General features: G+C 66.6%; 1 protein-coding gene across 3 annotated transcripts in view; it reads right to left on the bottom strand.

The window, feature by feature from the left end:
• Positions 1-548: 548 nt before the first annotated feature.
• Positions 549-13,132, bottom strand: part of ADGRB2 (adhesion G protein-coupled receptor B2) — a 34,451-nt gene continuing 21,867 nt past the window's right edge. For all 3 annotated transcript variants that reach the window (XM_077788549.1, XM_077788550.1, XM_077788551.1), the window contains 21 exons: positions 12,583-12,691; positions 12,359-12,505; positions 11,440-11,515; positions 11,266-11,368; positions 10,106-10,149; positions 8,422-8,548; positions 7,867-7,970; positions 7,041-7,143; positions 6,659-6,809; positions 6,355-6,424; positions 5,707-5,773; positions 5,330-5,415; positions 4,700-4,798; positions 3,812-3,983; positions 3,619-3,714; positions 3,441-3,480; positions 2,647-3,308; positions 2,367-2,402; positions 1,527-1,631; positions 1,334-1,387; positions 549-1,221 (listed from right to left, as the gene is read on the bottom strand). In XM_077788549.1, the coding sequence (XP_077644675.1) occupies positions 1,027-1,221; positions 1,334-1,387; positions 1,527-1,631; positions 2,367-2,402; positions 2,647-3,308; positions 3,441-3,480; positions 3,619-3,714; positions 3,812-3,983; positions 4,700-4,798; positions 5,330-5,415; positions 5,707-5,773; positions 6,355-6,424; positions 6,659-6,809; positions 7,041-7,143; positions 7,867-7,970; positions 8,422-8,548; positions 10,106-10,149; positions 11,266-11,368; positions 11,440-11,515; positions 12,359-12,505; positions 12,583-12,691 (2,646 nt within the window). In that variant the 3' untranslated portion in view covers positions 549-1,026. The remainder of the gene's footprint in view (positions 1,222-1,333; positions 1,388-1,526; positions 1,632-2,366; positions 2,403-2,646; positions 3,309-3,440; positions 3,481-3,618; positions 3,715-3,811; positions 3,984-4,699; positions 4,799-5,329; positions 5,416-5,706; positions 5,774-6,354; positions 6,425-6,658; positions 6,810-7,040; positions 7,144-7,866; positions 7,971-8,421; positions 8,549-10,105; positions 10,150-11,265; positions 11,369-11,439; positions 11,516-12,358; positions 12,506-12,582; positions 12,692-13,132) is intronic.

Below are 13,132 nucleotides of genomic sequence, written 5' to 3'. Positions count from 1 at the left end.
CCCTTTGCTCTCTCCAAGCCTGTCCTGTGCACGGGAAGCCCTCAGGAAGCTCAGGAGGCTTTTCCAGAGGGAAGGAACAGCCGCGAGCTTTTCCAGAGGGAAGGAACAGCCCTGAGCGGGATCTGCTCCCACCACGGCACCGCCACGGCTCTCCCAGCGGGAGGATTTCGGTGCCGCCATCCCACCACGGATCAAAATCTCATGCCAGCCGTGCTGAGAGCCACCAGCAGAGATGTCCTGACCCAGCTCCTGCTCTGGGCATTCCCACCACAGCTGCTGGTCCTGCTCCGGATGCTGGGATGCTCCGGCAGCGCCGGGCAGCCCACCTGGAGCGGCTCCGCGTGGTGCCGACCTCCGAGGTTCCTGATTTACTCACTGATTAATCAATCCATAATTACTGCTCCCGGTTCCCGTGATCAGATGTTCCTTTGCAGGATCAGGCCTGCTCGGTGAGGGGGGGGAATTTTGGGGCAGAGCAGGGGTGACACCGGGTGACACCGGGTGACACCGGGTGACAGCCACCGCCGGGAGAAGCACGAGGCGGCGGCCGCGGCCCCACGGCACCACAGAGAGTGAACTTTTATTTCCAACAACGACAGCACCTGCCCCGTGGGGTGGGGACAGTGGGGAGGGCTGGGAGGGGGCGGCCGCGGGGGTCCCGGGGTTGGGGGGGGGGGTCCCGGGGGGCGGCCGCTCGCGTGCACACGGTGCACGGCGTGAAGAAACATCCCGGTAGAAAAGAACGAAGGTCTGAGGGCCTCGACGGCCGGTCCTGCCCCGGGGTGGGGGTGCAGGCGTGAGCGTGGGGGAGCATTTTTGGGGCTGGGGGGAAAGGCCGCGGGTCCCCTCCACACCCGCGTCCTGGGGGTGGCAGGAGGAGGAACCGCGGGAGGATGAACGGGAGGCGGCTCTCCCGGGCTTGGGGGGAAAACGGCTCCGACCAGGCAGGGACCCCCCCCGGCTGCCCCCGGAGCACGGAGCAAACCCAGCGCGGCCGGGGCGCGGCGGCGGCGGCGGGCACGGGGCTCACACCTCCGTCTGGAAGTCGCCATCGGCCGCGTCCAGGCCGCCGCAGGGGCTGTCCCAGTCTGCCCGGCACAGCTCCAGCCGGTCCCGCTGGGCGCTGGGCAGCGAGCCCAGCGTCATCGCCTTGAAGGTGCTCCACGGCTTGGGCGGCGCGGCCGGAGCCTTCGGCCGCTGCTCCTCGGGGCTGGTCACATCCTGCGGGGCGAGGGGCGGCTGTGGCCAGCAGTGCCTGGCTCTGCCCCGCAGCCACCTCCTGCCCTCCCCAGGATGGGATGGGACAACCCCCATGGGGGGGTTCAGGACTTACGTTGGCCGTGCTCTTGTCCCCGCCGCCCGATGAGACGCTCCACCGCTTTTCTCGCTGCGGAAAAACCCCAGCGCTCAGCCCCGGCGGCGCCCCTGGGTGCCCTCCATCTCCCTGGGGTGCCACAGTCCATGCAGGAGGAGGTAAAGGCTTGCAGGGTGCACACCAGGGCAGGACGGGGCCTCCAGGACCTCACCTTGGAGGAGCCGGTGGACGGAGCCCGGTACCGGTCCAGCGTGTGGAATTTCTGGTTGAGCTCGTGGTAGAGCTCGGAGTGGCGTTTCCGTGTGTGCATCACCTTCTGCGGGGGCAGAGCAGAGCCTGTGGCCATCGGCGCTGCCCGCTGCCCCTCGGCACTGTCCCCTGTCCCTCAGCACTGTCCCCTGCCCCTCGGCCCTGTCCCCTGCCCCTCGGCATTGTCCCTTGGCACTGTCCCCTGTCCCTCAGCACTGTCCCCTGCCCCTCGGCCCTGTCCCCTGCCCCTCGGCATTGTCCCTTGGCACTGTCCCCTGTCCCTCAGCACTGTCCCCTGCCCCTCGGCCCTGTCCCCTGTCCCTCGGCACTGTCCCCTGACCCTCAGCACTGTCCCTTGTCCCCTGTCCCACAACACTGTCCCCTGTCCCTCGGCACTGTCCCTTGTCCCTCAGCACTGTCCCCTGCCCCTCGGCACTGTCCCTCGGCACTGTCCCCTGTCCCTCGGCATTGTCCCCTGTCCCTCGACACTGTCCCTCGGCACTGTCCCCTGTCCCTCGGCACTGTCCCCTGCCCCTCAGCACTGTCCCCTGTCCCCTGTCCCACAACACTGTCCCCTGCCCCTCGGCACTGTGCCCTGTCCCCTGTCCCCATCCCTGCGTCCCACACAAGCAGCAGAGCCCGCTCCATGCCCAGCGCCGGTGTTTTCCGGCAGAGTCATCGCTTGCTGCTGCCCTGCTTCCACCCCCTCCGAGCTCAGGAGCTGCCGGCAGGGCGAAGGAGCGGGGACAAAGCGGATCGGTCCCCACGGTGGCACCGGTGCCGCCTCCGTGGCGGGACTTACCTCGAAGTCCAGGTCAGAGTACCGCAACCTCTTCCTCTGGCGGGGGCACAGGCAGGAGCGGGGGGAGGAGATGGAGAAGAAAAGGGAAAGGTCTTTGCAGGGCCGGGATGAGGAGGAACAGGGTTTGGGGGCTCATGCCAGCCCCAATCCATGCCCGGCTGGGGACACGGAGCTCATCCCGCCGAGGGTGGGATGGCCGGGGGGGGAATTCATGCGAGCCCACACGTGCAGTCGTGTCCCTCCCCACGCTTGTGCCCGCGGGCAGCAGCCCCCCGCTCACCTCCAGCGACCCCACTTTCATGGCAGAGCCGGGCACGGTGCGGGGCATGGTGCGGCTGCGCTCCGACAGCTCCGAGGCCAGGATCTGCCTCACCGTGGGATGATGCTGCTTGAACTGGAGGCCGTAGGGCGCCTTCACCGTGGCGTAGGGCTGGTTGAGGTTCACGTTGACGTGATCCACCGCCACAAAACCGGGATAGGCGTCCCCTTCGACCGCCGGGCGCCCCGTCCCGCCGGGCACCGCCTCCTCCGCGCCGGCACCGAGCGTCGCCTCGTCCCGGGGGAAAGGCTTGAGGCTGCCGGTGCGGCGGGGCAGCATCATGTAATCGCTCTCGCGGGGGGCCTCCGGGGCCCGGATCCAGCCGTATTCCAGGGGCCGCAGGCTGCTCTCGGTGCACAGGTAAACGGGGCCCGGCGCCTCCAGGCCGAGCTGCTGCGCCGGCGGCTCGCCCAGCTCGGTCAGCCCCGCCACCACGTTGGGCGTCATCTTGGGCACCTGCACCAGGATGCTGGCGGGGGGGATGTTCCCGGGCAGGCTGGAGAAGCCCAGGCCGCCCTCCGAGGTCGTGTTGAGCTTGGGGTCTTCGTCGCCGTCCAGGGAGATGCGGGACAAGGTGCCCGTGATGGTGGCGGGGTTGCAGGTGTTCACCTCTTTGAACAGCACTGCGGGCAGGGAGCGGGGTCAGAGCCGGCCCCGGGGGTCCCGCGGAGGGTGGGGGGACACAGGACAGACCCCCTGGCTGGTGCTGCCCGTCCCTCCCAGGTGCGGCAAGGTGACAACAGAGGGGAGCTCACCTGTCTGACACGCCAGGTCAACGTCCTTTTCAAAATCTGTCTATAAAAATCCAGAAAGAAGGGAGAGAGCGAGAGAGAGAGAGAGAGGAGACAGAGAGAGGGAGAGAGACGGGGAAATGAAGCACCACGGCCGGCACGGGGCAGCGGCGGGGTCTGCGGGCTGGGGGACCCCACTCACCAGGATCTGCACCTGCCCGTTCTTGCAGGAGTCGGGCGAGTTTTCATTCTCCTCGCTCCTGCACCCCCCCATCTGACACTTGACCACGTCCTGGACCTGCGGGGACAGAGCCGGTCACGGCCCCGCGGCCAGGCCTGGCCCCCGGTAGCCCTGCGGGGACAGAGCCGGTCACGGCCCCCGGCCCCCGGCTGACCTCTCGGCGCAGGAAGCCGTGCACGGTGATGATGACGAAGCCCTGGACGGAGTTGAAGACGGCGAAGAGGACCTGGAAGAGGATGGAGCGCCGGTCGGTCATGGCGAGCACGGCCGACATCCAGGTCAGCGCCAGCAGAGGCAGGACCACGCAGGAGCTCCACAGCGATGCCCTGGCGCAGGGAGAGAGGGGCCGGGGTGAGCCCGCGGGGTGGGATTGCCCCGGGGCAGCCCCCCCGGGCACGGCCCCCCTCCCCAGCAGCAGCCCCCCGAGCCCCCCAAAGCACGGCCGGGGCTGTGTGACCCAGCTGTCCCCTCTTCCTCGGTGTCCCCAAGGAGGGCTGAGGGGACCTGTGGGCTCCAGCAGCACCCCCCAGGTGTGTCCCTGTCCCCTCACAGCCACAGGGTGCTGGGGGGGGACGCGGGGCCACCGCCACCCTCCCACGGCCACCGCAACAGCAGAGAGGGGATTTTGATTTTGATTTTGATTTTATTTTTTATTTTTTTTTAGCAGCGAATTTTGGGGCTGCCTCTGCCGCGACTAAACCCCCGTGAGGGAGGACTTCGGCAGCCTCTGGAAGAGGGTCCCGGAGACAACCCCCCCCGAGCTTGTGCCCCCCCACCTTTAGGCCAGAAGAGCCCCCCCCAAACCCCAGCGATGAGGTGACCTGCCATGGGGAAGCCATGCCATGCAGACGTGATGGGACACCCCGCCCCGAGCACAGAGCATCACCCTTCCTTCCTTCCTTCCTTCCTTCCTTTCTTCCCCTCGGGGACCCCCAAGCCGCCCCCCAACCCCTTCGGGGAGATGCCCAGAGTCCCCCCACACACACCCCCACCCCACACCCCGCGCTGTGCTCGGGGCGGGGGGCACGGGACTGGCACTAACATGGCACTGCTGGCGGTGGCGGAGGTCATGGCCGCGCTGGACACCACGCCGCACTTGGTGCATTTCAGCAGCAGGCTGCCGCACGGGGGGGGCTTGGAGCTAGCAGCCCAGCGACCCCCCGGCGCCCCACGGCCAGGACCGGGCCACGCGGGGGTGAGGGGCAGCGGGGTGGGGAGGGGGATGCAGGCACGGGAGCAAGGCAGGAGGGCGGGGAGGGGATGGACAGATGGACGGAGGGATGGATGGACACACACAGGCAAGAAGCGAATGGGAGGGGGAGAAGAAAGAGAGAGAAAGAGAGAAAGAAAGCGCCGGGTTAGTCGAGGGCGGCAGCTGTTAATGGCGAGGGGGGTGGGCAAGCGGCAGGGGAGGGGGCGGGCACGGAGGGGGGGCTGCGGCCTGCGGACCCCCCGTTCCCCGAGGGAAGGAGCGGGGGTGGTTGCCCCCCAAATTCTGCCCCTCCAGCAGCCCCCAGCAAAGGGCTGCGCTCACCCCCGCCGCCCACCGCTGCGGGGAAATCTGCCCCACCCGGGGCACCCCCCGTGCCCAGCCCCCCCGGCAGGGTGCGGGGGTCGGGGGGCAGCCCCGGGGACCCCCCCACCACCACCCCGAGGGGCGCAGGGCACTTACCCAGCTCGCTGCTTTTTGGACTTATCTGAAATGCCCTCGCGGGACATGAGCTTGTTGAAGACGATGATGCCCACCAGCATGTTCACCTGCGGGAGGGTGGGCACAGACCTGGCACGGAGCCCCCTGCCCGCGGCTGGGGCACCCCCCGGGTGGGTTTTGGGGGGCTCAGAGCCCCCTGCCCGCGGCTGCCAGCCCCCCCAGGTGGGTTTTTGGGGGGCTCAGGGCTGGCACGGACCCCCTGCCTGTGGATCCCAGCCCCCCCTCGGGGTGGGTTTTGGGGGGCTCAGGGCTGGCACGGAGCCCCCTGCCCACGGCTCCCAGCCCCCCCCCCCCCCGGGTGGGTTTTGGGGGGTGCAGGGTTCTGGGGGGCAGCTCACCAGCACGATGACAGCAGCGGGTCCCACGAAGGCGTAGAGCAACCCGCCCTCCAGCGAGAGCCAGCAGCTGCAGGGGACCGCGGGTGACGGGTCAGGGGACAGCCCTGTGGCCGTGCCCTGCTCGCAGCCAGCCCCGCCCCGTGTCCCCTGTCCCTGTCCCCTGTCCCATGTCCCCATGTCCCCTATCCCCTGTCCCCTGTCCCCCTGTCCCCTGTCCCCTGTCCCCTGTCCCGGTCCCCTGTCCCTGTCCCTGTCCCTGTCCCTGTCCCTGTCCCTGTCCCTGTCCCTGTCCCCTTTCCCCTGTCCCATGTTCCCATTCCCTGTCCCCTGTCCCCTGTCCCCTGTCCCCTGTCCCTGTCCCCTGTCCCCTGTCCCCGTCCCCTGTCTCCTTTCCCCTGTCCCCTGTCCCCTGTCCCTGTCCCTGTCCCCTTTCCCCTGTCCCATGTCCCCATTCCCTGTCCCCTGTCCCTGTCCCTGTCCCCTTTCCCCTGTCCCATGTCCCCATTCCCTGTTCCCTGTCCCCTGTCCCTGTCCCTGTCCCCTGTCCCTGTCCCCTGTCCCTGTCCCCTGTCCCCTGTCCCCTGTCCCTGTCCCCTGTTCCCTGTCCCCTGTCCCCTGTCCCTGTCCCTGTCCCCTGTCCCCACGTACTAGCTCGCTGTCCCGTAGCCTTTGGTCCGTGTGAAGCCGACGGACACGGCGACCACGAGGGCTGGCAAGCCTGGAGAGGGGACACGGGGCTGGAGGAGCTGGAGGAAGGTGGCACCGTCCCCTCCCCGTGCCAACCCCAGGGGTGGGGACAGCGCTGGAGCTCCTCTGACAGCTCCCCACGGCCTGAGGGTGCCCCAACGGAGACACCTGGCGCTGCTTTCCTCCGCCGTGCCTCAGTTTCCCTCCTGCTGAGCCAGCAGGGTGGGCGAGGGGTGCCCCGCTCCGTGGCAGGCCGGGCTCTTACCCCATCCCAGGCACAGGAAGCGTTTCCTGACCAGGCGTGTCCGGATCCGGCCGATCACCGCCAGGTAGGACTGCCACGCCTCGGTCAGCACCCAGCAGAAGGACGAGAGGAAGAAGAAGTGGAGGAAGGCGGCGGTCATGGTGCACACGCCCTGCAGGGTGGGGACACGGCGACATCAGGGGGACACGGGCCACGTGCTGGCACCGCGGTGGTTAAAGCCCCACGCCCCCGGCGAGGTTGGTGTGGAGTTAATCCCGGGATCGAGTTAATCCAAATCCAATCTGCGGCCGGGAGCCAGCGGGGGACCAGGCGAGTGGCCTGGGACGCCAGCAGCGAGGGTGACAGGGTGGTGGCAGGGTGGTGGCAGGGTGGTGGCACCCACCTTGCTGAGCATCTGGGACTGGCCCACGAGGATGAGGATGTTGGAAGCCAGGATGGAGACGCAGAAGTTGAGCAGGATGATGGAGCGCTCCGACTTGATGAACCTGCGGCAGGAGCGGCGTGGGGCCAGCCTGTCCCTGTCCCTGTCCCCATCCCTTGTCCCTGTCCCCTGTCCCTGTCCCCCGTCCCTGTCCCTGTCCCTGTCCCTGTCCCCGTCCCTGTCCCTGTCCCTGTCCCTGTCCCTGTCCCCGTCCCGGTCCCTGTCCCTGTCCCTGTCCCCTGTCCCTGTCCCCGTCCCAGTCCCCATCCCTGTCCCTGTCCCTGTCCCCATCCCTGTCCCCGTCCCTGTCCCTGTCCCTGTCCCTGTCCCCATCCCTGTCCCTGCCCCTGTCCCCATCCCTGTCCCCGTCCCCATCCTGTCCCATCTCTGTCCCTTGTCCCTGTCCCTGTCCCCGTCCCTGTCCCTTTCCCTGTCCCTGTCCCCGTCCCCATCCTGTCCCATCTCTGTCCCTTGTCCCCGTCCCTGTCCCCGTCCCTGTCCCTGTCCCCATCCCTGTCCCTGTCCCTGTCACTGTCCCTGTCCCCGTCCCCATCCTGTCCCATCTCTGTCCCTGTCCCTGTCCCCGTCCCTGTCCCTTGTCCCATGCCGCCACAGGGGCAGGGACAGTCCCAGGCAGATTCTCCCACCCAGGTTCTCCATTCCCATTAATCCCACGGAAGTTCAGCCTTCCCTGGTGCCGTGTCCCCTCTTGTCACCCCCCTCCCCACACAACCTCACACCCCAGGTGCCCCCCGGTGCCCCCAGGTGCCCGCGTGTCCCTTGTCACCTCCAGAAGGCCGCGTAGATCACCAGCAGGGTCAGCAGGGCCATGCAGGACACGGCACAGCCGATCATCAGCGGCACCGACGGCGTCCCCGAGGGGTCCATGGCCTGGGGGGACACCGGGGGGGACAGGCTGAGCCCCCTGCCAGCCCCCTGCCCCCTCAACCCCCTCCCTGGGGACCCCCGGGTGCCCGAAGGGGTGGGTGGCAGTGGTGGCACAGCCCAAGGGGACTCCACGCCCACAGGGGACGCGGGTGGAATAGCAACGGGGTGCCCCCTCCCCTCCTGGCACCCTGTATGGAGCTCTGGGGACCACGGCAGCTCCTGCCCGCACAAACCCACCCTGCCGGGGGTGCTGGGGATGCTGGGGGTGCTGGGACCCTTCCCCTGGCTGCTGGGGGACACCCCCACCCTCCGGTGCCCACCTCGTCCTAGCAGGAAACGCTCCGTGCCCATCCCCACCCTCCCTCGGGACCGCCCCCACCCCGGCCGGGGGTCACCCCTCAGCCACACGGCGTGTCCCCAGCGGGCTGCTGGCTGTCCCCAGCCTGTCCCCTACCAGGTCTCGGGGCAGCTGGGCGAGCACGGCGAAGGTGGCGAGCTGGCGGCACTGGCACTTGGTGTGCGCCGGGAGGGTCTCCAGGGTTTGGCAGCTCTCCGTGTCCCAGTTTCCCAAGCCAGCATCCCTGATTAATGGGAAGAGAGCGAGGGAGAGCAATTTGAAATGATCAAACACCACGCGCAGCCCCTCCGGAGTTTGTTAACCCCTTCCTGGCCTTGCTAAGAAGGGCACTGCCAGGGGAGCCCCCTGAGCTCGGGGAGGGGGTGAAGCCATCCCTGTCCCTGGGATGATCCAGCAGAAAGGCTTCGGGTTTAATCATCCCACGGAGATTTGGAGGGGAAGAAACATCACAGAGAGGGGCAGGGCAGTGCCAGGAACAGCCCCAAGAGCCCCCTGGCACCTGTGTCCCCTCCCAGGGGGGCGATGATTCCCTCTCTCCATGGGGACCTCTCCCACCATGGGGACCCTCCATTTTGGGGACCCCTCTGCTTTTGGGACCTCTCCTGCACTTGGGGACCCTTCTGCCATGGGGACTCTCCTGTTAGAAGGATCTCTGCACCGTGGAGACCCCTCTTTTTATGGGGACCCACCCCCTTGGGGACCCTCCTGCCATGGGGACCCCCCCAGTGAGGAGGCAGAGAGGGGGGTGGCACTGCCATGCTCAGGAAGAGCATCCACAGCTCCCAGCACGTCAGGAAAACCGGGAACTGGGTCTGTGGGACAGCTGCGGACTGTCCCTGGGGCTGGGTTGGGACCTGCCACGCTCATCACAGCCAGCACCTCCCCAGCGGTCCGGGGGATGAGGTGGAACCAGGGACCCCGAGCTGTGGCGCTCCCGTGGCTACCTGGGCAGGGGGCTGGCAGTGCCAGCCCGCAGCGCTGCCCGCCCCCCTTCCTGCCCTACTTTCCCTCATTCCTGCCAGCTCGAACAAATCACATCTGGCAGCCTGGCGCGGGCGGCCCCGCGGCCACATCGATCCCGTGGGAGCTCAGTTCACCCGTGCCAGTGGGGCTGGGATGCGGGAAGGGATGGCCCCGGCTCCTCGTCCTTGTTCCAATCCCTGTTCCCATCCCTGCTCCAATCCCTGCTCCAATCCCTGTTCCCATCCCTGCTCCAATCCCTGCTCCCATCCCAGTGCTCCCATCCCTGTTCCCCTTTCTCTGCTCCTATCCCTGCTCCCCATTCCTGTTCCCTGTTCCTATTCCCATCCCTGTTCCCATCCCAGTGCTCCCATCCCTGTTCCCCTTTCTCTGCTCCTAATCCTGATCCCCATTCCTGTTCCCTGTTCCCATTCCCCATCCCTGTTCCCTGCCTCTGCTCCAATCCCTGTTCCCATCTCTGCTCCAATTCCTGCTCCCATCCCTGTTCCCTGTCCCTGTCCCCATCCCTGTCCCTGTTCCCTGTTCCCTGTTCCCTGTTCCCTGTTCCCTGTTCCCTGTTCCCTGTCCCCATCCCTGTTCCTGTCCCCATCCCTGTCCCCTGTCCCTGTTCCCTGTTCCAATCTCTGCTCCCTGTCCCCATCCCTGTTCCCTATCCCTGTTCCAATCCCTGCTCCCTGTCCCCGTCCCTGCTCCCCTCCCTCCCAGCAGCCCCCTGGCACTGCCAGCCCCACCCTGTCCCCAGCGTGTCCCCAGCGTGTCCCCAGCGTGTCCCCAGCGTGTCCCCGTGCCCCTCACTCACGTCCTCGAGTAGTCCCAGGTGACACACTGCGGGTGGGACGTGCCCTGCGGACACAGGGACAGGTTAGAGCTGCCCCCAGCCCTGTCCCCACCCCTCGGGGCCATGTGGCCCTTGGGGACATTCCCCGGCTGTCCCAGGGCTGGCACGTCCCCACCGTGGGCACAGGGACGCGCCACAAACTGGGAGCTGCTGTGTCACCTCAGTGCCTGCAGGTGACAGGGACCCTGGTGGCACTGGGAGGGGACACAGTGAGGGGACAGCAGGGTGGCACACGGATGGCGTGGGCGGGGAAGGGGACACTCGTGGTGGCGATGATGACATGGGAGGGTTGATGATGAGGAAGGACAACGCCACGGGAGGGGACAGCCACCATGACAATGTGGGACAGGGGACACTCCCAGTGACACTCAGTGATGATGAGGGACACGAACAGTCACGGTGATGTGGAAAGGGGGACACGGGGGGACAAACACTGGTGACACTGGAGGGGGACACTGACGTTGATGTCGTGGGAGGAGGCACGCTGGTGACGGTGACGTGGGAGGGGACATTCACGGTGACACGGGAGAGGGACACTCACACTGGTGCCATGGGTAGGGGGACACTCACGTTGGTGACATGGGAAGGGACATTCCCGATGCCAGGGGAGGTGACACTCACGTTGGTGACATGGGAGGGGACATTTTTGGTGCCAGGGGAGGGGACACACATTGATGACATGGGAGGAGACATTCCCAATGCCAGGGGAGGGGACACTCATTGATAACGTGGAAGGGACATTTTTGGTGCCAGGGGAGGGGACACTCACTTTGATGACATGGGAAGGGACATTCCCGGTGCCAGGGGAGGTGACACTCACGTTGGTGACATGGGAGGGGACATTCCCGGTGCCAAGGGAGGGGACACTCATTGATAACATGGGAAGGGACATTCTCGATGCCAGGGGAGGGGACACTCACGTTAGTGACATGGGAAGGGACATTCCCGATGCCAGGGGAGGGGACACTCATTGATAACATGGAAGGGACATTTTTGGTGCCAGGGGAGGGGACACTCACGTTGATAACGTGGGAAGGGACATTCCCGATGCCAGGGGAGGTGACACTCACGTTGGTGACATGGGAGGGGACATTCCCGATGCCAGGGAAGGGGACACTCACGTTGATGATGTGGGACAGCTCCACCAGCACCAGCGGCTCGGCGGGCCGGGTCGGCGGGCGCACCGTCACCGTCAGCACCTTGGAGGTGACGGCCAGGGGGCTCCTGCGGGAAGGGACACGGGCTGTGACAGGCCGGGGGACAGCGGGGGACACCGCGGTGGCGGTGCCACTCACCTGGGCGGCGGCAGGATGAGCCCCAGCGTGCGGTACAGCACCGCCCCGATGACGAAGTGCGACGATTCCTCGGCTTCTGCGGAGAGAGCCACGGGCTCGGTGACACGCGGAGTGCATGCGGGCACGCCAGATGTGCGCCCAGATGTGCGCTGGCACGCACGCTGGGGTAACCCGCGCACGCCCCGGGGTGCGGCTCGCATGTGGGTGCGTGAATGGGAGCCAGATGTGAGCCCACATCTGCAGCAGGAGTGCCCTCGTGGGCGCCTCCAGATGTGCACGCTCACGTGTGCACACACCAGCCACGCTCCCAGATGTGTGGGCCCACACAGGCGTGCACACCCAGATGTGCAGGGTCACACACGTGTGCACATCTGGATGTGCAGGGTCACACACGCGTGTACGTCCAGATGTTCAGGAGCGCGTTCATGTTCACACCTGTGTGCACATCTGCACGCTCTCCAGGTGTGCCCACTCCCAACGTGCACACCTCCAGATGTGCAGGCACGTGTGTGCTTCCAGATGTGCACCCACGCGTGGATGTTCACACCTGTGTGTGCACACCTGCACGCTCCCAGACGCTCACACTCCCAACGTGCACACCTCCAGATGTGCAGGGTCACACATGCGTGCACATCCAGATGTGAACTCACACATGCACATTCACACCTGTGTGCACACCTCCAGATGTTCACACTCCCAGAGTGCACACCTCCAGATGGGGTCACACCCACCGCACATCCAGATGTGCACGTTCACACCTGTGTGTGCACACCTGCACACTCCCAGACGCTCACACTCCCAACGTGCACACCTCCAGATGTGCAAACACCCTGTCCCAGGCACTCAGGACCTTTCGGGCGGACACACGCCCACCTCCAGCTGTGCCCAGCCTGCCAGATGTGCGCACCCTGCTGCTCACCTGCCGAGGCGAGGCTCAGCACCTCCCTGGGGATGAAGAGCTTGTCCTCGGAGCTGCGGGCCCAGTCCTTCATGCCCCGCCGGCCCTTCATGGGGAAGTTGATGTCGCTGGACACGGCGGACACGGGCTCCCGCTGGATGCTGGTCACTGCCAGGGGACACGGGTGTCACCTCCCCGCTCCCGTGTCCCCCCTCAGGTGTCCCCAGGGCCGCCCCGCCGCTCACCCAGGTTGTCGGTGACAATGAGGGAGCTCTGGAAAGCCTTCAGCGCATTCCCCACCAGGTGGATGAAGTCCTCCACCACCTTCATCAGGTGCACGGAGCCGGGAGAGACCTGCGGGAGATGGGAGCAGCTCTGCAACCACCGGGATGTGACACCCCACACTGGGGACACCACCTTGGTGATGAGGACATCTCCTTGGTGATGGGAACACCTCATTGGTGTTGGGGGACACCTCGTTGGTGATGGGGACACTCCATTGGTGATGAGGACACCCCCTTGGTGATTGGGACATCCCCTTGGTGATGAGGATACCCTGTTGGTAACCAGGACACCCCCTTGGTGATTGGGACACGCACTTGGTGATGGGGACACTTCCTTGGTGATGGGGACACCCTGTTGGTGATGGGGACATCCCCTTGGTGATGGGGACACCCCCTTGGTGATGGGGACACTTCCTTGGTGATGGGGACACCTCGTTGGTGATGGGGACACCACGTTGGTGATGGGGACACTCCATTGGTGATGAGGACATCCCCTTGGTGATGGGGACAT

The sequence above is a fragment of the Lonchura striata genome, chromosome 26 (genome assembly GCF_046129695.1).
Source record: "Lonchura striata isolate bLonStr1 chromosome 26, bLonStr1.mat, whole genome shotgun sequence".
NCBI classification, from domain to species: domain Eukaryota; kingdom Metazoa; phylum Chordata; class Aves; order Passeriformes; family Estrildidae; genus Lonchura; species Lonchura striata.
The sequence above is the reverse complement of the archived record's forward strand: the minus strand, read 5'-3'. Positions and strand labels throughout refer to the sequence as shown.